At 56.3% G+C, this 24,055-nt stretch overlaps 1 protein-coding gene across 2 annotated transcripts; it reads right to left on the bottom strand.

The window, feature by feature from the left end:
- Positions 1 to 1,212: 1,212 nt before the first annotated feature.
- Cpz (carboxypeptidase Z) lies at positions 1,213 to 23,391 on the bottom strand. 2 transcript variants are annotated; one of them, XM_028882289.2, is made up of 11 exons: positions 23,161 to 23,391; positions 19,655 to 19,687; positions 16,388 to 16,762; positions 13,954 to 14,166; positions 11,567 to 11,763; positions 10,796 to 10,957; positions 10,061 to 10,219; positions 7,342 to 7,477; positions 5,863 to 6,002; positions 2,704 to 2,803; positions 1,213 to 1,673 (listed from the first exon to the last, which is right to left on the bottom strand). In XM_028882289.2, the coding sequence occupies exons 1-11, from the start codon at positions 23,246 to 23,248 to the stop codon at positions 1,327 to 1,329; spliced, it is 1,950 nt and encodes a 649-aa protein (XP_028738122.1). In that variant the 5' UTR covers positions 23,249 to 23,391; the 3' UTR covers positions 1,213 to 1,326. The 2 variants fall into 2 exon arrangements, with proteins under 2 accessions (XP_028738122.1, XP_037064761.1); XM_037208866.1 differs by lacking the exon at positions 19,655 to 19,687.
- Between the last annotated feature and the right edge of the window lie 664 nt (positions 23,392 to 24,055).

Raw genomic sequence — 24,055 nt, forward strand, 5'->3', positions numbered from 1 at the left:
CTCCCTCGGATGCACCCACAAGGTCTTCCATTGGAGTCCCTGCTCCAGGGCATACAGTGACATCAGCATGGTGTTCTGTATACAGTGAGGTCAAATAAAGGCTGACCTGTTGACCATCAGACACCTGGAGATGCAGGGCGCAAGGACTCCAAACTTGACAAGATTCTCAACGAACACTCCAGATCAGTCTTGGAGGCTCACATACCTCGCTCAGCAGCTGTGAATGTAGTGCTGGTGTGATGTTTTAATGGCTTTAGGTCCCTCCACATTTCAGTAGCCAGGGAAGAAAGCATGTAGACTGTGGCCTTGAAAACAAACAAAACCAAAACAAAAGCCGGGCAGTCGTGGCGCTGGCCTTTAATCCCAGCGCTTGGGAGGTGGAGGCAGGCAATCTCTGTGAGTTCGAGGACAGCCAGGGCTACACAGGGAAACCCTGTCTCAAAAAACAGAAGGAGGAGGAGGAGGAGGAGGAGGAGGAAAGGAAGAAAACTTGGGTCAGGGTCTAGGCTGCCAAGAGGCCATGGAACAAATTAGTGCTGGTGACAGTCATGTTGTCATGACCCCGTATGACACAGGGAGAAAAGAGAGACCTGCAAAGCAAGCGGAGAGAAACCAGCCCTTCCAGGCCCAGGCTGTGATAAACTTCTGTTGTTAAAAACCTCAATTTGACTTCCTTATACAGTGCGAGCTGGCTAGCGCTTCTTTGTGAGCACTCTCTTAGGAAGCTACAGAACTCCCAGTCTGGTAAACCCCGGAAAGGGCAAATCCCCTTAGAGTATGAGAGATGGTCAAGAGGGCACCTATGGGGAGTGTGGGCCCGTGGAAGGTCCCTGGACCTGAGCTGATGGCAACATAAGGATAAAAAAGGGCCAAGGAAGACTGGGCCCCAGAATCAGAACCCCATGGAGCCTGTGAGCCTCAAAGGCAGATTTCAGCCAAGCTGCAGGGATTCCAGTGCTAACCAACTCTTCTGCCTTTGAGGCCTTGAGCCTGCCTTGGAGTCACCTCTGTGTATCCCCGACTCTTCCCATCCAAGTGACTCCCTGCCATCCAATCTGCAGCAGCAGGATCCAGAGCTCAGCCTTCAAGGCCCCAGGGTCCCTGCTACTGGGGACAGGGAGAGCACCACCCAGGGTCTTTTTGCCAGGACCGGTCCCAGCTGCCCTCAATAACAAGGACCCCATTGCTCCTTTCTCAGCACGGAGCCTTTCATCACAGTGGGTGAACATCTTTAATAAGCTACAGAGGCCGTGTGTGATGTCCGTGGCTGGGAGACTCCAGAACCAGAAGTCCAGAGGCCATGGAGGCATGGGTCCGGGAAGGGTGCTAGTACTTGAGCAGCCAGTGTGGCTTGTACGGGCTCAGCGATGTGAAGTAGGACCACCACCAGGGCTTGCCCCCACTAGCTGGCTGCCTTCGTGCCCTGGGGGGCTCGAAATCCAGCTGTGTGGTCTCTCCCTGTGGATCTTGGGACCGAGGTAAAGCTCTTGCAGGTCCAGGAAGGAAGTTCTTAGGTCCTGTCCCCAGAGGCTGGAGGATGAAGTCCACACGGCCGGCCCTCCTCATGCGCAAGGGTATGGTGACTCTCTTCATCACCTTGGAGTAGCCAGGGGCCTGAGCAATGACGATATGGGAACCCGGGGGAAGGAGTCTCCAGTAGTCACCGTCAGGGGCTTCAAAGAGAATAGAAAGGACCCTCAGAGGGCTTCAGCCCCAGGCTGAGGCAGAAGTGTGATAGTTGGGGGGAGGAGGTTGTATGATAGATGGGGTACAAGGTGGGATGGGCATTTGCCTCCACCTAGAATGTCCTCTCCTGTCAGATCCCTATTCATCCCTCAAAGCTCTACTTAGGTGCTTCCTCGTCCTGGCAGGCTTCACCCTGTCCCTAGCAACTTAATCAGCAAGTCTACCTTCCACTGGACAGTGATGCTTCCAGGTCCCATGTTGTAGGTATCTATTATTTTATTTTTTTTTTATGTGGATGAGTCTTCTGCCTGCACATATGTATTTGCACCACATGCAGGCATAGTGCCCACAGTGGTGAGAAGAGGACATCGAATCCTCTGGAACTGGAGTTACGGGTGACTATGAACCGCCATATGTGCTGGAAACTGAACCTGGGTCCTCAGCAAGAGCCACAGACTATGATTTTCACCCTGAGCCACCTCTCCAGCACCAGGGACTATGATTTCTAACCAGCTGGGGAAAGCCTGAGGCCAGCCAGAGCCAGTGTGAGACAAAACCAACTTTTCAGAGTGCTGCGGGTTCCATGTGGAGTGTCCTCTGTGCACTCGTGTGTGTCCCGGGTTAGTGGTGGCATTTTGGAAGGTTGTGGAACCTTTAGGAGGTAGAGCCCGCTGCCATGTCTTCACTGCCAGGGTGGGATGAAGCAAAATAGACCCTCTCTTCCTGAGGTTGCTTCTTGCCAGGCACTTCATCACAGCCACAAGCTAAATAACTAAAGTACCCTACACTCGGTGTCCCGGGGTGAACTTTGGGGCCTATATGAATAGGATCCTGGAGGGAGGTGGCTTCAGGCTGCCCCCTCTGAGAAGAAACACAGCAGCCATAGTTGGGACCACCTCTTCCCACAGCGCAGGGCAGACAGGGCCCCCACATGCTCCCGAGAATGGATGGAGCGCCTGGTGAGATGGGGACCCTGCGCTGGCCTCACCCACAGAGGGAGGGAAGGCTGTTGCTCACCTGTGGTGACGTCGTGGCGGATGCCTTTCACTAGAATTCTCGCGTTTTTGACTGGCTTTCCGTATTTGTCCGTCACCACACCCTTGATGCCCCGGTGCACCTGGAGGCACCAGAGAGAAGCTACAGAGGTGGCACCTGCCTCCAATGGTCACTTTCACTAGTGCCCCACCCCCACCCCCGGGTTCCTCTGAGTTGGGGTTCTGCTTGTGTCATTGAGTAAGTCATTCTCTGGGCCTTATTTCCTATTTGGGGTATCTCTGGCAACCTGTTCTAGAACATTCTGTGTTTTTTGACTGACACTGCCGATCTGCCTAGGGGTCCTGTTCACTTTCCTTCCTGACCTCAGACATTGAAGAGAACCTTCACTGTCTACCCTTAGGTGCTTCTGAGCTCCAATACCTTCCTAGCTTCCACAGGCATTCATGGTTCCCTCTGAGCGGAGGTTCTAGAAGGAAACCTGGTGAAGACACAGACCCACTAATGACTCCTGCACGTATGTGTCTATGCACCAGACACCCTGCCCATATCTTCAGAGTAAAACCCAGGAGTGGGTCTGGACCCACTCAGGCCAACAGTGAACTAGCCCTGTGGCTTCCCAGTCGCACCCTGAGCCTTCTGCACACAAAGAAAGGCTCCTGCCTCAGGGCCTCCTGCCCCAGCAAACCATTTGCTCCTTCACACTCAGCTTCCTCAGCTACAGAGTGGGTCTAAGCAGAGCCAAAGCTGCCAACACCACCTAGGGCTCACAGTATCTCTGAGATCAGCAAAGGTGGGAGCTTAATGATCCCTAGAGTCCCCTCTGCTCAAAGCCAGAGGCTCATGGCAGCTGCCACCCTCTCTCCTGACCCTCAGTGGCATCAAGGGAGACATGACCATCAAGTCACTTCTCTCCTACATTTTAGTGAAAAACAGGGTCGAATGTTTGGGAAAGGAGGGCATGTAGAATGTGGGGCGAGCACAGGATAGGAGCTCGACTCTCCCGGCATGAAAAAGTGACCTGGATGGGCCACCACCGCCTGGATGCTCCTAGGCATGGGTTGCTGTTCTGTGGAGCTGAACCCCAAAACAATATCCTGTGGAGCAAGAGGAGGGATTTCAAATGCAAAGCTTCCTCCACTGGGAGGTGTTGGGGGACATGATGGTGTAGATGTCTCCATGTCACCCAGGCCCTCCCTTGCTCCTCCTCATCCACAGAACGGCCTGAATCCTACGTGCGGCACCAGCTCAGCTGACCTGGCTAGAGCTGGCCCTGAGTCAGTGGTCACTGCTCAGTTCCAGCCCCCACACATGTGTACCTAGACCTCTGCCCTTCACCTTCACCCTCTTAGAATGTTCTGGCCATCAGCCCCCACTGGCTCCTCCCACCTCCAGGCAGGCTCACTCCTCAGCCTCCGGGATGTCATTCCTGTTGAGTCCCAGCTTCTCTCTCCCTGCTGGGCCTTACTGAGCTGGTTCTTGTGTCTCCTCTGTTCCTCAAGGGAGCAGGGCCTGTCCGTGGGAGCTAGTCTCCAATCTGCACTTCAACTGGGGTCCTCTCCTGCCACCCCGGGGCCTGGAGCTGTGTGGCAGGAAGCAGAACTGGTTCTGTATCTCACCCCCGCCCCTGGGCCTGCTTAGGATCACTGTGAAAGTGGCCTCAATTGGCCATGACAGACCTGATCCTTATCAGGACCCGCGCCTGCTTTCCTGGGGGTCATCCGTCTCGGAGTAGGCCAAGTGCTGTCCGACTGGCCTCCACTTTGCTTGCCATTAAATCTTCATACACTGATACTTCATGAACAATCTCCATGGAGCGATCCCAGCCCCATCAAAGGCTCCTTCTAACTCACTTTCCCCAGACAACTACAGATCGGCCTGTGCCCCAAGCTCTGCCCCAAGTCCTGTCCTATGGAGGAGACACACCCTGGCCGACAGACAAGCCAGCTTCCACAGAAGAGACACCTGGCCGGCCACACGGCCACATTCTGTGCTACCTGGGACTATGTTCCTCCCATGGCTGCTGCTCTAGCAAGGCTCAGCCTGCTCTTACCTAGGGGAGGGTTCCTGATCTCTCTACAAAGGACAGGGCTCAAGGACAGAGCCTTGGGGACACATAGTCTAGACCTAAACTCCAGGCAGCTGCCGAGCCATACTGCCCGGGCACTCCTTTTCCTCTGTTTCCTCCTCTGTCATAGTCACGTGCCCCTGTGGCCACAGCGGTCCTTCTCTCAGACTCCATCACCTAAGGGTGCGGCTGCCCAGGGCAGGGCAAACCAGGGATGGGATCCACTGTGGGGGGGGGGACCGACTGTGAAGCACTTTCATAGCCACCATGCACCTGAACAGGCTTGGTTTCCTCAGGAGGTGTTATCTCCCTACAACCCGCCAAGCCTCGTCATAGTTTTATAGCACTCATGTGAGCTGTGCTGGGTGAATCACTGGGCTCAGGATCCCATTTGCCCTGACTCAGCAGACCCCAGCTTAAGGATCCTGTGGGGGTTTCTGAGGGTGTATCTCCAGCCATCCCTCCCACGGCCTGATCACCTGTGTCCAGATGAACTCAATGCAGATAGGCGGTTACTCTCAGGCAGTCTTCAGCCTCAGGCCTGACACGTGAATAGGCTATATCCAGAGCCATCATCTCTGAGACCCTCCCGCACATAATGCCCCCTTCGCTCCTACAGCCACACCTCACCCCAGTCACAGGGAGGAGCCCTGTAGGTTTCAAGTGCCTCATCGAGTCCCCTTCTGCACCCCCTTTTCTCAGAGAGTACCCTCTTCCTGCCTGGTTTCTCTTCTCTCAAGGCTCAGCTTGATTTACCTGCTGCCTCCTGGTAATCCCCACAGCTTGGAGGCTGGCCAGCCACCCTGCCCTCCACCCCCCATGCCCCACCCCGGTGCTAGCCCCCTAAGCTCCCTTTGGCAATCATGCTTTGTCAGGTATGAGCTAATTACCCAAAGGGCATCTACCTGGCATTCCCCACAGGGTATGTGGGAGAAGTGGTTAGGAAGCGCCCCCCCCACACACACACACCGTGCCAACCCATTCTGAATGGATGGTCAGAGAAATCATGAACAGACGCTTCCACAGAGCCCCAGACAGAGCCTGAGACAAGGGAGACTAAGGGTGGCGTTGGACCCCACCCCCACCATGGGAAGCTTCCGGTGGGCGGGGCTCACCATCTCCAGGAAGTTCAATAGCGGCTCCTTGTTATGTTGCCACAGGCCATAGAGCGCCTCCTCTGGTGGGAACTTGACACAGCCCAGCTCCACCGTGATCTCAAAGCAGTTGGTGTGTAGGTAGTTGAAGTCAGACATACCTGTGAGGTGGGCAGCTGGGTGTCAAGGGCAGAGACCCTGGGGCAGGCACAAGACCCCGGGTCCAGCATTGCTTTGCACATAGGGATGCCTTACCCTGGCACTGTGCTCCCATTCACATCCCTGAGGACTGGAGTAAGAGGCCTTGGCAAGGCCACAGAGGCAAACTTGGATTCCAGACAGGTTGGTAGCAGAGAACACGGGATTAGAACCTTGTTCTCCCAGAGAAGCCAGTCAGGGTACCACATGAGCCTCTGTGTCCCAGCTATTGGGCCTGCAGCCCCAGGAAGTCTGACAATGGCCACAGCATCTGGTTGCCCAGAGTTCCACCAGCAGCCCAGGGAAACCTGATCATTTCCATTTCCCAGGAGATTGAGTCAGGAGGACTGCAATGTCTCCTCCCTGCTCTCTGCTCTAAGGACTTTTGAGTTCCTCAGCCCTGCTGTTGCAGCTATCACTGCCCACAGGCCTCGTGGCTGCCACTGTCTGTCTGTGGACCCATCTGCCCCTTGGCCCTGCCAGCTGCAGGAAGGAAGCCTTCTGGCCTCTCCAGTCCGGCTCTTATAGGACATCTGCAAGCCTCAACAGTAAGACCTTGTCTGGCATCTGGGGAACCAATGTACCTGAAGCCTTGGAGCAAGAAAAGCTGTCATGCCCCAAAAGGTGCCATGTGTCAGTCACTGGCAGCATGGAAGGGCCAGATAATAGCTTTGGAACACATGAGAAGGGTAGCATTCTGCCACCTGGGTAGGATTGGTGGGAGACAGAGTTGCAAGGTGAACCCCAGCCTTGCTGACAAAGGCCTCGTGAGTCTGTCTCTTGCCCTCCTCTGCAGAATGGTCCATGTGGAAAGTGTGCTGGGTACAGCAGGAATCGGGTAAAGGGTGGCTGTACAGGTGCATGTGGGCCCTTCCGTGGATGCCCCGGGATATGCTTAGCATTTGTGCCCCACAGTGCAGCTGTGAGGACTCAGATACCCAGTGAATGCTGAGCTTGGGAAAACCCCAGAAGCCTTAGCGTGCAAGTGTCCCGTGATCTTACACAGTAAATAATCCCAACCATCAGGACCTGTTGCACAGGAACCCGAAATGTCAGCTCCTCTGGGGGCTCTGCCACTGCGTGTACCAGCCCTATCTGACCCTTACCAAGCAGCAAGGGCTTGGTCATGAGTGGAAACACCACACGGGTGGTTATAAGATCAACTTCATAGTAGCTGCCAGTCACGGGACCAGCTCCTCCCAGTCCCGCCTCTCCTGGAAGGTGGTAAGGAAAAGTCAAGCCAGACCCTGGCTCTGTGGAGGAAGGCCCCACCCACCCACCCACCCACCCGTGCAGGCGCACCTCCAGTGAAGCTGTACCAGTCCGCCCCGTTGATGATGCTCCCCTGCTTCAGAAAGTTGCCCCCACACCTGTTCTCCGACCTGTCCATCATCATGGGGTGGACATCAGCGTAGGCTCTGGCCAGCAGCTTGAACATCTGGAGATGGAGATTGCGAGGGAAGGAGACAGCTCTGCAGCCCTCCACCATCTGCCTAGACACACCTGGACTGTCCGACCCCTCCCACTCTTCCTCCCCATCCTCGCCTTGGGGCCGCCAACCTATGTTCCTCTCCTCTATGGTCCAGTGGGTGGAGGCCTGGAAGGAGGCTGTAGTCATCATCCCCTAAATCCTGGGCACAGGAGCCTCAGGCCGAGCTTACAATAAGGATGTGGTGCAGTGGAGTGGCCTGTCTGCAGGCCATGTGGGGAGGTGGGGCACAGACATGAGGACCTCACGTGAAACAGGGCAGCTAGAGCCGGGCATGGTGGCACACGCCTTGAATCCCAGCAGTCAGGAGGCAGAGGCAGGCAGATCCCTGAGTTCGAGGGCAGCCTGGTCTACAGAGCAATTCAGGGCAGCTTGGGCTGCCTAGAGAAGCTGTGTTTGGAAAAACGAAAAAGAAAGAAAGAAACAAGGCGGCATGCTGGACAGAGTAGCCACACGCTGGGCAGGACAGCCACAGAGACCCAGGAATGCAGGTCCCTGGGCACAGCAACCTGCCCTCTCAACAGCTGCCTGAGTGAGTGCCACGGTGAGCTGCAGCTGTGCCAACTCCTAGGCCTGTGGCAAGTAAGAAGGGCTGAGGGCATGATCACGGCTCCCAGGGATAGCTCTCCCTGGCAGGACGGAACGCTGGCAAAGGTGTACCTAGGGACACCAGCTGGCTCCTTTCCTCACACTCCCCCCACCCTCTCCTGAGACTGTGGTTTCCACAGAGCCTGCTGCCGGCTGCAGGCTGCGTAGTTATTGATTGAGGATTGATGGCTGGGGAGCAGACTCATTTCTTCTGACTCTAGTGGGACCCATTGAGGTGAACCTCCCCCCTATGGACATCCCCAGACGCTGAGGCTGGGAGGCTGGCCTGACATGGAGGGGCTCCTGCTGCCCAGAGCACAGCTGCCCCACCCAGGGGACACACTTGCTCTGTGAAGGCACAAGATCTGAGACCCCCACACTGAATGAGTATGCAAATGCGTGTGAGAGTGAGTGTAAATGAGTGAGTGAATGGATGAAGGAGTGAAGGAGTGAGTGAGTGAGTGAAAGAGTGAGTGAATGAATAATTGAATGAGTAAGTGAGCAAGTGAGTGAATGAATGAATGAATGAATGAGCAAATGAATGAGCTGACAGTCAGAAGCGGGACCCAGAAGCCAGAGGACACAGGTTGCTGTCACAGCCCTTGCTGCCCATGAGCATGAGTGCATGGAGCATGGTCTGGCTGCACCGAGGTCTCTGACAGCCTGTGCCTGAAGCATCCTCCCACACTTGGGCATCTCCACCTCACCCCTGCTCTAGTGTTCCACCAGGAGAAGCCCCAACCTCAGGGAAGCCCTCTCTAAGTCTAGGCCAGGCTGGGGCTCCTCCCCACACCCGTGTGAACACAAGCACGCACACGTGCTCCCAATGGCATGCAGACACGAACATGAATGCACCTGTGTTCACACATGTCTACAAACACTACGCCCACCTCTGGGACCCTTCATGGAGGCTGGGCTGTCTTGTCCTTGCTTGCTTGTTATGGTTGTTTGTTGTTATTGTTTGGTTTGGGTGTTTTGTTTTGTTTTGTTTTTCGATTCCTCCATAGACAGAGGACCCTCAGAAGAGGAGGGAGCAGTCTCCTCTGCCACTGTGGCCTAGGAACATGGAAGAGACTGGGTAAGACCAGTTTGATGTACAAGTGTCCAGCAGGGGTAGGGGCAGCTGTTCCCCGGCCAGGTGGCTCAGAGATGAGGGAGCCTGGTGTCTGGCCCTCGTCACTCCTGCATGGTCCCTACCTGTAGATCCCTTCCCCTAAGTTTGCGGTGGAAACTGCCCTGGAGGGTGACCAGACTCCCTGCACCCATCTGACCCCCCAGGAGGCCTGATTAGAGACCAAGCTCAGACCTGCACAGGCCCTGCCTGAGTCAGGAGCCTGCAGCCTCCAGTGGCACAGGAGGGGATGGAGGGCTGGCCCCAGACCTGGGGACACCAGGAACAGACTCGCCCTCCCCTGCATGCTTTCTCATCCACACAAGGCAGGGGTTAGCTACCTGTCTCCTTGCAAGCACAGGGTGGGTAGCGTAGCAAAGTGGCTTTAAGAGGGAGAGTGCCTGGAAATGTCCCAAAGTCACTTAGTCTCACCCACAGTGAGGAACAGGCCTGAGGAATCAGGGTCTTTACCCAAGGACCCCTGTGAGCAACAGCAGGGGGAGCCCCACCCCTAACCTCTGCACTCAGTTTAGAGCCCACTGGGCACCATGCATGTGGTAGCACTGCCCCCTGCTGGTGTAGTCTGGAACTACATGAGACACACCAACACAGGGACAGGCCACAGCTTCTCCCTGAGGTTGGGGACATTGAGAAGGAAGAGCTGTCCTCTGCTTGACCAACCAACCGGGCACTTCCTGGAGGTGGGGGCAGCAGGCAAAGAGGCTGCTGAGGTAAGGGTTCAACAACACCAACGTCTCCGTGAGCTAGAACAGAAGAGACTGTGCTGGCAGAGGACACCTGCTCAGGCTCATCACCATGTCCCCATCTCTCACCTTCTCATCGGGCGTGGGGGAAAACATCTTCTCCTCATGGGGGTGCTTGGAGAAGTCAAAAGGGTAGGACACCACCAAGTCGCCCCCGTGCAGGCTGGCTGAGAGGACGAAGGGAATGGTCTGTATCCACTTCATGATGGCCTTGGTCTCGGGGGCCACCTGCCGGGGATGGAGGACTGCTTTCAGGATTTTGCCTGCTCCACTGGACACCCAACATCCATGCCTTCCCCACCCACCCCAGACCCAACAGGACTCCTGCCCAGCCACTGCAGTTCCCTCCAGACACCATGGAGTTCATGCTGGTCTTCCAGCCTGGAGCTCACTTCGCCCCTCCTGGTCAGGTCACCTCTCGAGGCAACCGAGGAGCATCCCACCTCTGCAGCTCCTGACTGCCCCATTCCTGCATTAAGCAGGCCCCACTAGCTTCAGAAGTTGCTCTTACATTAAGCAGATTCTACTGACTACAGAGGAAAAGGCTCCTGTTAAGCTCGGCTCACACTTGAGAGGGAACTCAGGGACTCTGGGGAAGTGTCTGGGCCATGAGTGCTTCAGCAGGATGCAGACCCATGTCAGCCCTGCCGGAGACCGGGGGATATCAATACATTGTTCCCTGGTCCAGCAAGGCATGTGCCCACCTCACAGGCTAAATACTGAGGCTCAGAGGGGTCAGTGCCCTCGGGAGGGACACCTGGAGTCCCTGGCTCGGAGAGGGGGCCCTGGCCACGCAGCTCCTACCTTCCCCCACCAGTAGTACTGTGAGATGGGGATGTGGTCTGTGCGCACGCCACGAGTGGAGGCCAGTCGGTAGTACTCCGATGTCAGGTCGGGGAAGTTGCGGTTTAGATCCAGGTTCTGTGCGTTCTGCCTCCCGCTGGTCCAGCCGTTGTAGCCGGCACCCTGAACACATGGGCCCAGCCAAGAGTTGGGAAGCCAACTCCCTCCCCACCTCTTCCAGCCCAGGCTTCAGCTGGACTGAGGGTCGAGCAGGACTGTGGCTTCTGTGGCTTCATGTGATGAGCTCAGGATGAATCACCCTTTGCCCTCCCTCCCTCCCTCCTCCTTCCCCTCCACACAGCCTTTCCCCCACCCCTCAGCATCATGGCCTTACACTATTCTCCCATGCTTGGATGCTCCCGCAGCAGCCCATGCCACCAGCCCCTTGCCTCCCTTGGCTCTCACCCATGTCCTTCTGTCCCTCCTTGTGAGCTTTCCTACCCCCCAGCAGCACACTTGCTTGTTGTGACCCTTTTCCTTATCTTACATGTTTAGCAAGAACTCTACCCCTGAGCTACATCTTCAGCCCTGTCCTGAAACAGTACACCACAGCTCTGCTCTGTCAGTACCCACCCTGCCCACCCATCAAGCAGAATGTCACAGTACTGCAGCTGGCTCAATCCTGGTCCCCTGGAGAGGTGGCTGCAAAGAGACCCTCCGCAATGATGAAGCAAGTCAAAGGTTAAGAGTGTTGGAGGAAGCAGTCCACCTCCAGGCAGCAGGGGCTCCCACCTCTGCGGCTGCCACCTCGTAGCCATCAGGGTTCATGGATGGCAGCAGGTGGATGCGGGTGGTGTTCACCAGGCGCTGGATGCGGGGGTTGCCCAGCAGGTACTCAGAGCACAGATACTGAGCCAGGTAGATGAGCATCTCCCGTCCCGCCACCTCGTTGCCATGGATGTTGCCAATGAGCTTCACCTCGGGCTCCACTGCAGGGAGAAACTGTGACGTGGGGTGCTGTCTCACAGACTGGGTTCAGCAAGGGTAGCCAGGTGTCCCGAGGCTGACTCCTGCTTGTTTTGACTCAAGAGTCTCTGGGCACAATGAGGTATCTAGGCACTCATTTCTTGAGCTCATTTCTTATGTTTAACCACAATTATTAGCATAAGTAAAGGATGCTATAATCATATATGGTGCCATTGATTTGTGTGACTTTTATTGACATCCTTTGTCCATATTTGTGCAACAAGTCAAACACATCAGTGCTTAATAGATAAAACAGCTGGCCCTGGGAGGGAAGGATGAATAGATGCATGGATGAGCAGATGAGTGGCTAGACAAATGGATGAGTGGATGGATGGATGGATGATGGATGGATGATGGATGGATGCATAGTTGGACGGATGGATGGATATATGGGTTGATGTTAAATAGACAGATGGAAGAACAAACAAAGAAACAGATAGATGAATGGGTGGTTGGATAAATGGATTGGTAAATGGGTTTGTGGATGGACGGAAAAATGAATGAGTGGGTGGATGGATGGATAGATGAATGAATAAAATAATGAATGGTGGATAGAGGGATGAGCAGGTGTGGGTGGGTGGGTAGATGGACTGACAAATGAGTGAAAGGGAAAATGGTAGCTGTACTGTAGAAACAGCAGACTAAGCCTGGCAGCCTTCTTCAGTGTGGCTGTGGGCAAGTCACCCCTCCTTGCTGAATCTAACATAACTCATGTGGAAAATAGAATCTCCCACTCCACCTGTTTGGCCCAGGATCAGCTGTAGGTATAAATGCCCATGCCCAGGGTATAAATGACAAGGAACTTGCCATGTCTGTAGAGGTTTAGGTTTGGTTTGGGGGGCCAGATGTGATTTGATGACCTCCAGCCCCGATGGGAGACAGGGCTTTTGAGCTTATGATGTCCACACTGCCCAACTTCCCAGTCCAAAAAGATTAAAACTGGGTAGTGGTGGACAGCTCTGCAGAGTCCTAAATCCACAGACTCAAGAGACTTCTGGGATTGGAGGGGAGGATGGGCCCGATTACATCAAGATGGCTACAGGACAGCTAGGCTGGCGATGGAACCAAGGGAGGACTTAATGATGCTCTCAGTGCTGTGAGTAATCACTTTTAGGGTCACCATGGCCTATTCACACAGGAGATGGAGGCCCAAGCCAAATATTGGTTAGAACAGTCTAGAGCCCCAGATGCAGTCAGCTTGGTGTCTCTTCTCCAGCTCAGAGCTACTAGTAATTTCGTTAACAAAGTTTGATTTCCTAATTTGCACCACAGAAAGGAAGCTTCGAAGGGCTATCTAGCTATCTAGAATTTTCCACAACTCAGAACAGGCCTCCACACCTGGTGTCACTGGACCTTGCTTTGGAAATGGAAAACCCACTGCGTCCACACCAACAGGTTAGCAAAACTGTGCTTCAGGCACACATAGCAGAGGGAAAGTGACCAGGACCCAGACCTGCACAGACCCAGGACTCTCAGGACTGCAGGGCAGCAGTGGTGGTGACAGGGACACTCTACATTAAGGGTCTAGAACCAAAGCTCTGGCAGCCATTGCTCACTGACCCTGCCTGACCCAGTGTCGTCGTCCCCCCAGGACCTGCCCTGGTCCCTGCAGCTGTCAACCTCTCAGAAAACTTTTCACCCACTTTCCCTGGAGAAAAAGTATCAATACTGTCAAATTGTGTGTGATTTGTTATCTTGCTATTACTCAGTCCCCTCAGGCCAGTGTCTCTGTTGGGATGAGACCAACTCATTTCCATTCCCATGTTCCCAGACTCACAAATGATATAGGTTTTCTATAGAAATCATATATATATAGTCTCTCTATATAGTTCTGGCTGTCCTGAAACTCACTGTGTAGACCAGGCTAGCCTCCAACTCACAGAGATCCTCCTGCCTTTGCTTCCCAAGTACTGGGATTAAAGGTGTGCACGACCATGCCCAGCTTGGAGAAATCCTTTTTAATACTGTCCTTGTGGGCTGTGGTCACGCACCAATCACAGCCCCCAAAGCATCACCATATCCAGGTGATCACAGGTGGGTAAGTGGATGGAGACACCAAATGGCCACTCCCAGCTCGTGCACCCCAAGGCTAAGTGGGTCTGCATTCTGTTCCCAGGGACAGAATCACACCCAGGCCTCACATGGTCACTCACTCAGCTCGTGCTGGCCTGGGCGGCTTGAGAACTCGATGACTAGCAGGTCCTTGCCTTCGAAGCTGCGCCCAATGCTGTAGGTCTTGGCCACCTGGGAACAGCGGGCTGCTGTCCTCTTCAGGACCCGGGCCATCTGAGCATAGGAGTGGTGGGCAAAGCGAATGAAGGTGGGCGGCAGTCCCGAGGGCAGGGCCTCCTCGGCATCCAGCTCTCCTGGGGAAGGAAGTGGAACCCGGGCTGGAGTGCACACTGCACGTTTGCTCACGGCTCAGAAGGCTCGCTAGCCTCTCCCAGCACCCTCACCCCCAACCCCATTATGCTGCTATTCAAGTCAGGTGTGGAGAGGACACCTAGGTGTCCTAGGTTGCACCGCCGCCAGGTAGCCAGTGATGGTGCCCAGGAGATGCATATGGAACATGTCTCTACTCCCAGTGTATAAACAACAGCAAGATGTGGGTGCTTGCCTGGGAGCTTTCAAATGTGAAAAGGAGATCTCAAGAGAAGGCGCCTTTTGTTATCTTCAACCTACAGAAATCACTGAGAGGCTGCCACCTGCCTCTATGCCTTGGTTGTCTGTCATAACCCTGCTGTAATGGGGGCCCTGACACAGCTCTGCATCCCGCTGTTCTGGCGCCGTGGCCTCCACTGTGTTAACACTCGCATGAGCCAGGCAGCGTGGCTCAGAGTGGCTCCCCACAGTCTGCAGGCTGCTGACGTTGCTCCCAAATGCTTCCTCAGCAGGGAGAACTCCCACCAGGAAGAAGCTCCCACCAGGAAGAAGACAGGGCTGGGACAGTGATAGGTCACAATGTGACCCCCAACATACCTGCCCCTCCCCATTTCCCTGTTCCTCTCCAGAGCGAAAGCCCAGCAGCTAGCAGCCCTGGGGACTCTCCTCAGCCCTGTTGGCTGCAGAAACTTGAGACAGGTCCCTCAGGGCAGACCACCCGGGCCACCAAGAGTTAATGCCATTCCCTTAGTGTCCCACTTGAGGTTTTCTTCCTGCTCAAAGTAATTGCTGAGAAGAAAGAACAGACGAAACCAGCAATTTGGTGCTAGACATGCCCAAAATAATCCCTCTCCAGGAGGCACTGCCTGGGCTCTCTTGGGGCAACAGGCTCAGCCAGAGTGGGTTGGCTTTCTTTCTGCTCACCAACCTTGCTTGCCACACTTCCACACCTGAACCCACCGTGGACACAGTCCTGCCTGCCAGCATGGCTCTTTCCACCACCGGCTGCACCTGCCCTCGAGCCCAGCCAGTCCTAGGACCCCAGAGGAGCACCAGGCTCCAAGAACAGGCTCAGTGTGGTGCACCTCCTACCAGCCACTCACACATCCTCGCCAAAGCCCCTATGTCCACAGTAGGCACTCAATAGATGAGGATGTACAAGCCAGCCCATCTACCAATGGTTGGCCAGGGTGACTCCAGTGGAAGTCCTTTATGCTGTCTGCTTCCCTGGCCCTCTGTTCCCCAACTGCAGCAGAAGACTAAGGGCTTGCAAACCAAGGCCATGGGATGCCAGGGCCCAAGCAGTCCAGCTACTGCCCTTCACCAGCCCCCACACAGGCCACGTGGGGCTGTTAAACTCATGACAGTGAAATAAGATTAAATTCACAGCTCGTGACTTCTGCCTTGGACAGTACGGAAGGACTTGTGTCTGTCTCACAGAAAGCTCCCTGGGCCAGTGTTGCATGGTGGGTGCTGATCCTGGTGGGCACTCTTTCCAACCACTGTGTACAGAGCAGACCCAGCTGGAAAGGTGCATATAGGGACAGACAGGGCCGTGCTCACTAAAGCATGGTGCCAAGCAGATCTCTGGGACCTCCACACACATCATTCAGTATGGCTTGTTCCTCTGCTACAGGCTGGCCCTGGAGACAACTACGCCCTCCCCTCTCCAGACTTCATCATGCCTCCCGCCATCCCACAGCGTCTGCCTGAGGAGACTCTCATAGCCTGTGTCATCCTTCAGGCTCAGCTTTGGCCAGCAGGTCTGGTGAGAAGTTCCCTGCCCAAGCCAGCCCAGTGGCATGGCCAATGCCATGCAGTTTTCTGAAGGAAGCCAGAGCTGAGCACTCTGTCTGCCATGTCCATGCCCCATCTGTTTGCCGGGCAAAGGCTTCTCTGTGGGGAGCCTCCTTCCAGCCCTGGCTGGGACACTTCCCTCTTTGGATAAGTGGCCCTTCACCCCCCTCAATCTGAGTCCATAGATGCAGGAGCCTTTGGTAAATGGTTCCTTAGCAATGAGATAACCCTTCATATGACCCTACTGGTCCCCTACAGAGGGCAGAGATAGCACCAGGATGTGGCTCCTCTCTCTTGTCTGTGCCATCCTTTGTCTCCTGGCCCTAGAGGATCCCTGACACCTGCCTGCCCACACAGTAACCCCTAAAGCTAATGTGAAGCCTGGAGCACCCGGAAGCCTTGGCTTACCCCGGAGCTGTTCCAGAGGATCATAGCAACCTTCCTCCTCTGGTGCAAAGTATCGGGCACAGTCTAGGAAGTAAGGCCAGGCCATGTCGATGGCATCAAAGGCCGGCTGGCAGGTCTCCCGAAGGCTCTCACAGACATGCCGGCAGGGCCTTTGGGTGTGGCCTCCCTCACATCGGGGGACCAGCACAGAGCACCCCAGCAGTCGCAGGTCAGGGTTGCACTGGCCCTCAAGGAGAAAGTGCAGCACACCCAGAAGCATGTACTCAGGGCTGGACTCCACCGCCTCCCACGACCGGTGCTCCAGGGGTGTGGGGAACGATGTCTGGTTGTAGGATGCATCGGTGCAGGTCCTGAGATGCAGGTCCACACAGGTGGCTGGAGAAGGAGAGTCAGCAGGTCACATGATGACCCATGCCCAAGTAGATACTACCTAAGACCAGGGCCTGTAATGATGGAGCACTCAGTCTGTGGGGAGAGGTAAGGATAGGGCTACTAGGGAAAAAATAGGGTCTATGGGAGAGCACTGCGGTGGGGGGGACTCCTGAACTGACTGCACCCAGCCACCTACCATCAAATGGGCCAGGATGGCAAGGACACCAACAGAATGGGAGCAGGCAGCCTGCCCTGCCTGGGGATGTATGATGAGGCCAGTAGATCGGTAGAAGCACGAACGAACGAACGAGCCTCAAGACAGCCCCAAAGGAGAGCTGTCCATGAGAACACATCACACATGGGATGTCCAAACCTCTAGGGACAAGGTTAAGTCCCCTCAGAAATGCACCCGGCAGGCCTGGTTCTGCTATCCTCTTACAAGGACATTGTAAGTGCTGCTCAAAGGATGCTAGCTCCTCCGATATTGGACACTGTGCTGGACCAGCATGGATGGCTCCAACTGTCCCTCCTCCTGCAGCCACCATTTGCCAGGCAGGGCCTCCTAAACTTCTCCAGGAGCCCAGGAAGCTGCTGGGCACAAGGTTGTACCTTCATTCCAGTCTCTCCCTCTGCCACCTGTCACCTGTTCCTCCACCCCCGTCAGAGACAGCATGTGGTGCAGACCTAAGATCTTGCCACTTCACCAAGTCACGGTGTGCAAAGGGCACAGGTGTTCGAACTCAGCTTCTTTCTGCTCAAAGCATTTTAGATATGTTGATTTTTGTCTTATTGTCTGGCCTTATGTTTTTTAATTCATTCATCTATAAGTGGTTCATACCACAGCAGGGGCATGAAAGTCATAGGACAACTTGTAGAAGCCAGTTCTTTCCTTCTACCCCAGGGTAGGACCCCGGGGATTGAACTCGAGGTGGTCAGTCTTGGCAGCAAGCACCTCTACCTACTGAACCATATTGACAGCCCAGTTTCTTGTTTTTTTGAGACAGCCCTCACTCTATAGCCCAGGCGGACCTAGAACTTCTATGTAGCCCGAGGTTGGCTCTAAATTCATGGTCATCCCCCTTCCTTTGCCTCCTAAATGCTGAGATGACAGGCATGAGCCACCAAGCTCAGCTGTGACACTGGATGTTCTGGGGGGAAGCCCTCCATGGTTTTGCAAATCTTCTCCACATAGACTACACCGGATGCACACATCTAACATCAGAAAGGTTTGCCTCTTCCAAAAATACAGCTGCGTCCTCAGGCCTGTCCTGGGCATTTTAAATGCATAGTTTCATCAAGATGCTCTATTCCTCATCGTCTCAGGAAGGATGAAACCAAACCTGGGGGTTGTGGGAAAAGACATATCCAAGTTCACAAGCCCAGCTGGACCTGCAGAGCCAGAAGCCAAGGACGGCTTCTCTGTGCTGGGGTGTGGATCAGAACAGCCTGTGCTTTAACGTGCTCCAGGCTGTGGGCTCCATCCTGAGTAACACCCCTCCCCAAGAAAAGGAAAAGAGTCTTACAGTGAGAGACAAAAGCAGGGCTGGCCTTGGAGGGACCCCTAGCATGCCCCGTGGCAGAGCTGGGCACGCTGGGCAGGCAGGGCAGGGCAGGGCAGGCAGGGCAGGCAGGGCAGGGCAGGCAGGGCAGGCAGGACAGGCAGGGCAGGGCAGGCAGGGCAGGCAGGGCAGGCAGGGCAGGCAGGACAGGGCAGGGCAGGCAGGATAGGGCAGGGCAGGGCAGGGCAGGACAGGCGGGGCAGGGCAGGGCAGGGCAGGGCAGGCAGGAGGCAGGCAGGACAGGCAGGGCAGGCAGGGCAGGGTAGTGCAGGGCAGGGCAGGCAGGACAGGGCAGGGCAGGCAGGGCAGGGCAGGGCAGGCAGGGCAGGGCAGGGCAGGCAGGATAGGGCAGGGCAGGGCAGGCAGGGCAGGGCAGGCAGGGCAGGCGGGACAGGACAGGGCAGGCAGGGCAGGCAGGGCAGGCAGGGCAGGCAGGGCAGGGCAGGGCAGGCAGGGCAGGCAGGGCAGGCAGGGCAGGGCAGGCAGGGCAGGGCAGGCAGGGCAGGGCAGGCAGGGCAGGGCAGGCAGGGCAGGCAGGGCAGGGCAGGGCAGGCAGGGCAGGCAGGGCAGGATAGGGAGGGCAGGCAGGGCAGGGCAGGGCAGGACAGGCAGGGCAGGCAGGACAGGCAGGGCAGGGCAGGGCAGGCAGGGCAGGCAGGCAGGGCAGGCAGGGCAGGGCAGGCAGGCAGGGCAGGCAGGGCAGGCAGGGCAGGGCAGGCAGGGCAGGCAGGGCAGGCAGGGAGGGCAGGGCAGGGCAGGCAGGGCAGGGCAGGCGGGACAGGACAGGGCAGGCAGGGCAGGCAGGGCAGGCAGGGCAGGCAGGGCAGGGCAGGGCAGGCAGGGCAGGGCAGGCAGGCAGGGCAGGCAGGGCAGGGCAGGCAGGGCAGGGCAGGGCAGGGCAGGACAGGGAGGGCAAGCAGGGCAGGGCAGGGCAGGACAGGCAGGGCAGGCAGGACAGGCAGGGCAGGACAGGACAGGGCAGGGCAGGCAGGGCAGGACAGGGCAGGCGGGGCAGGGCAGGCAGGGTAGGCAGGGCAGGGCAGGGCAGGCAGGGCAGGCGGGACAGGACAGGGCAGGGCAGGACAGGGCAGGCAGGACAGGCAGGGCAAGCAGGGCAGGCAGGACAGGCAGGGCAGGGCAGGGCAGGCAGGGCAGGGCAGGACAGGCAGGGCAGGCGGGGCAGGGCTGGCTACCCTTCTGTTTGGTCTAACTTTGCTGGATCTGCTGAGCCTGCTCTGCTACCCACGCCGGAAGCCAGCATCTCTGCTTTGACGGCATGGAGGTCAGGGGACTGTGGAGTTCCTACAAAGCAAAGCAGGGGTGGGGTGGTACCTACCACTGTGTGTGGAGGCCAGCCTCTGACATCTACCTGGGAAGAGAGACAACCCTGAGTTAGCCACAGACACACCGTCTCTCGCTCCACAGCGTCTGCAGAGGACTCACTGGGCATCACCTGTCCATTCTCTGTCACCTTCGCCCCACTAGTCTGCACTGTTGACATCTAATCTTGAAGCAGCAGGGGCACCTCTCTCCCAGGTTAGGAGCCCGAGTCTGACGAACTCTAAGACTTGCCCGAGAAAGCGGGTGCATTGGCATTCTTCTGACCTAGAGGGCCCTGCAGCCACATCCCCAAGGCCAGCCAGGCATCAGCTCCCACAGTGACCTCAGCCATCAGTCTTAGACTGTGCCCACGGCTCCCACCACCACCGTACTCAGACTGAACATTATTCAAAGAGCCATCCAGACTTTCCAGTCCCAACGACACTGAAAGAGTGTGAGGTCTCAGAGCTGTGTGAGTTGGGGACCCCTTTTCTAGGAAAAAAAAAAATCGACACACAAAACTACCTTTGCAACTGTGGGGTCTCAAGGGCCTCATAAGAGCCAGGCCTCGTGAACTCTGCAGGGCCATAAAACCCATTGGAACAGCCATGTTCAGCCAAGGGCTGGTTGGGCACCCTGTGCACAAGGAGAAGGTGCCAAGGAGGAAACTCTGCCTCCTGCTTTAACTGGAGTGGCCCTGAGGTAGGGCCAGGAAGGACTTTGACGGCTTGTGCTGGGAAAGGCCAGAAGTGTGGTAGGTTGACCATGGCCAAAAGAGGAGTCTCTCGGGAGCAGGCGTGCATGCACGGGAGAAGAGAGGGATTCTGCAAGCCTAGGAACTGTGGCAAATGCCTGGACTCTGTCCTGTTCAGGTGGAACCTGCTGTGACTAGGAGCCTGGCACAGCACCTTTAGGCTTCTCACAAGACCTAGAGTCATGCAGCACGTGAACGCAGGAGTGAGCCCCCTGTGCCTTCCATCTACAGAGGACGCCGCAGGGGGCTCACCCCCACTCTGTACTCAGGGTACCTACTGAGTCAGGCTGCTTCAATACTGATCCCACTCCCCGGCTGTCACGAGAAGAGGCAGCCTTTGAGACGCCATACCTCTGCCTGGCGCTCACAGGCTAGCTGTGAGTTTTTACCATCTTTGAGTTTGGGGATTGTTCTTGATAGTTTGGGACAGGGCCTCGTGTAGCCCAGATGGCCTTGTACTCTCCATCTGGCTACAGGTGGTCTCGAACCCCTGCCTCCCTCACACATGCTGGGATTACAGGAGTGCACACCATGCCCAATTTCTACCCTCTTAACCAATGGGGAGAACTCACAGGCTCTTTTATAGTGTGGATCTGGGAGGGTACCCAAGGCACAAAAAGGCCCTGGCACCCCAGGCCATACTCTCCTCCTCACACTAATCGTACTGTAAAGCACTCTGTACATGAATCAATGCAATGGAGAACAGAGAAAGGGTCCAGCCCCTGGCCTGGACGGCTCTGGGTTCATCTGCCCACGCAGTGGGATCATGGACAAGTCTCCCTTTACTGTTGGGCAGGTGGGCCTAGGAAGTATAAGATCAAGCTGAGCAAGCCATGAGAGCAAGCCAGTAAGCATCACTCCTTGGTGGTCTCTGCATCAGCTCCTGCCGCCGGGTTCCAGGCAGCCTTGAGTTTGTGTCCTGATTTCCCCCGGGAGGTGTAAGCCAAAGAAACCCCAAGCTGCTGTTGGTCATGGCGTCTATCATGGCAACAGGAAACAAACTAGAACATACTCCACTCATATTTTTATGCCAGTGAAGGGATATTGAAGTCGAATTCCCGATTATTGAATTACATTTTGTAGTATTTAAAATCAGTCTCACCCGTTTCTTCCCATCTTTGCAGCCCACATGGCTGACCTATATCAACCACTAGGTGGCAGCATTTCTTCAAGGCTGGGCTGGAAGTCACCCTCAGGTCACACCTTCCCTCTTCAACTGCCCATCAGGCTCTTGGCTAGGGCCCCTCTAACAGAGCGGTCAGAATGCCCTGGGGTAGATGAGGGCAGCTGCCCCCAGTCACACAGCCGAGGAAAGGAGTCAGAGTGGGACCCCAAACTTAGGCTCCGTGAAGAGCCAGAGTCCTCTGTCAATGAAAAGACCTCGCAGAGAGGTGTATGTCAGGCTTGTTCCAAGCCCCTGGGACATGGGGACAAGGTGGGCGTGGGGGTGGGGGTGGAGTTGTGGCCATCCTTAGGTGTGAAACCTAGGCTGAAACCGTCAGGCAGACCCAGAAGCTTCCACGATCTGAAAGCCTACTAAACTTCCATGCCTGTCCCTAAGGAGGGAGACTTGGACCTGAAGAAGTTACTCCCTCCTGAAATACTCCTAGACATGTGATGGTGCTCAGCCCAGCCCGGGACAGAGCTCACCTGCGTGCCCTGCCCCAGTGAGGAAGCAGGTGTCTGTAAAGCAGCCTTGGTCTGGGGTCTGGGGGGTAGTGCTCCTGGCATGGGGCAGGCCAGGAAAGGCTTCCTGTAGCAGTGATACCAAACAAGCTTTTAATGCTGTACATTTTCTGAGACACCAGGAGTTCAGAGAAGGGCCCTCCTAAGCAAGTTTTATCGGTGCGAGGCAGGCACGGGCTGCTCACTGGTCCATACAGACTTGCACACCTACACACTTGCCCAATTGGCCTGCACTGTCCATTCTGCAGCAGGATGGATCGAGGGCCACGGGAGACCAGGGGTTGGGGGAACCCCAGGCTGCGGGCAAAGAAAAGGGACATTGTGTTCCCAACATCCACCTGGCCAGAGCAAGCAGGCTCTCGGGTGACTACAAAAATCCTGGCTCTTAAAACTCTACATCTGATATCATGGGCTCTGAAGACCCTGGGGGCTCCAGCTAGACTCAGGGGGTTGGTGTTGAAAGACCCCAAGAATGTGAACTAGATGCACCCCCAAGTAAGAGGGAAATTGGAGCCCAGCTTCTGGAGGGGCAGTGGTACCAGAAAGGAGTCCAGGACTCCAGACCCATCCTCAGGATCCTCAGCTGAGATCCCTGGGTGTCCCTGGTCCCTCCCTTATCCCTGCCCTATCCCTGCAGAAACACTCCACCCTTCTCTGGGCCACTTCCAAAGACAAGTTATCCACATTGCAGCCAGGAGTTTCGAAGGAAGGGTCAGGAATCCGCTGTAGCCAGCACCTCCCCATTCCTGGAAGGACAGGGGACTCAGACCGCCTTGTCCTGAAGACCTGGCACCTGCTCACGCTGACCTATTCGCAGATCCCACCAGTCCAGGTGCCTGCTCTGCACTGGCCGGTGCCGGGTCCCTCCCAGCTCTGCTGTCTCCCTAGGGTCTCAGGCTCGGCTGTGTAGAAAACCCGGTGCCCCAGCAAAGTTCTCTTTACTGCCTAAGGGTCACACAAGGTGGCACCCTTTGGACATTATACCCAGGTGGTAGTTTTGAGACCCACAGGGAGGGAAAAGATCCCAGGTGGGCTGCGGGGGGGTTGTCTACATCTACCCAGAGGGGCAGCTGGGACCTTACCGGAGGGATGGCGTTCAGGTGAGCAGCTGGGGTTCGCGGCAGCAGCCAGCGTGGCCAGGGCAGCCAGGAGCAGCGGCGGTGTAGGCATGGTGGGCGCGCAGATGCGCTGGAGGGTGCAGTGATGTGGCACTCGGGGGTGGCGCTGCCGGGTCAGGCGGCTTGGGGGTGGGAGGGGGGCGAGGAGCCGAAGCCGGAGTCGGGTTACAACCGGCAGCGCCAGACACTGGAGAAGGGATGCTGGGGAGGAGGAAAGACAGATAAAAGCCAACCTGCCCCCTACCCCTCCGGGAGCCCCGCCTCCTCCAGAAAGGAACTTGCCTTCCTGTGGGAGGCTCTGGGGAGCTGATCATCAAATCCCTGCTGATTTGGCCTGAAAACCATGATTTGTGGGTGGGTGGAGACTGCACCAGAAGTGGAGATGGGTCCTGGCCCAGAGTTGACCCCAGCTGGAAGTGGGCCAGGCCCTTGGTCATGAGCCGGTGAAAGGAGGCCGGTCAGGCCTCCCGTGCCAATGCCCTGTTGGATTCTCTCCCAGGGAAGCTGGGTGTGAAGCGAAGGTGGTGGTACCCTGGCACCCCTGCCTGGGCGCTGGCACCACTCCGATCCTCTGTGTGGGGCTGTGGTCCAGACAAGTTCCCCGGACTTTGAGTTCATCCCTTACAGGGCCCAGCAAGGACCTAACTCAAGGACCCTCCTGAAGGATTGTATATCTACCCCCCGAAGGTAACCTGAAGGCAATGTCATGAGATGGGGAGGCAGCCCACCGGTGACCAAACTCCAGGTCATTATCTGGGGGAATGGTAGCATCCTTCCTATACACCTGGTCCCCCGGCCCTTGCCTTCCCCACCTGTAGCTTCCTAGGTAGATCCCCAGGGCTGCCAGCACACAAGTAAA

The sequence above is a fragment of the Peromyscus leucopus genome, chromosome 10, assembly GCF_004664715.2.
Source record: "Peromyscus leucopus breed LL Stock chromosome 10, UCI_PerLeu_2.1, whole genome shotgun sequence".
Classification (NCBI taxonomy): domain Eukaryota; kingdom Metazoa; phylum Chordata; class Mammalia; order Rodentia; family Cricetidae; genus Peromyscus; species Peromyscus leucopus.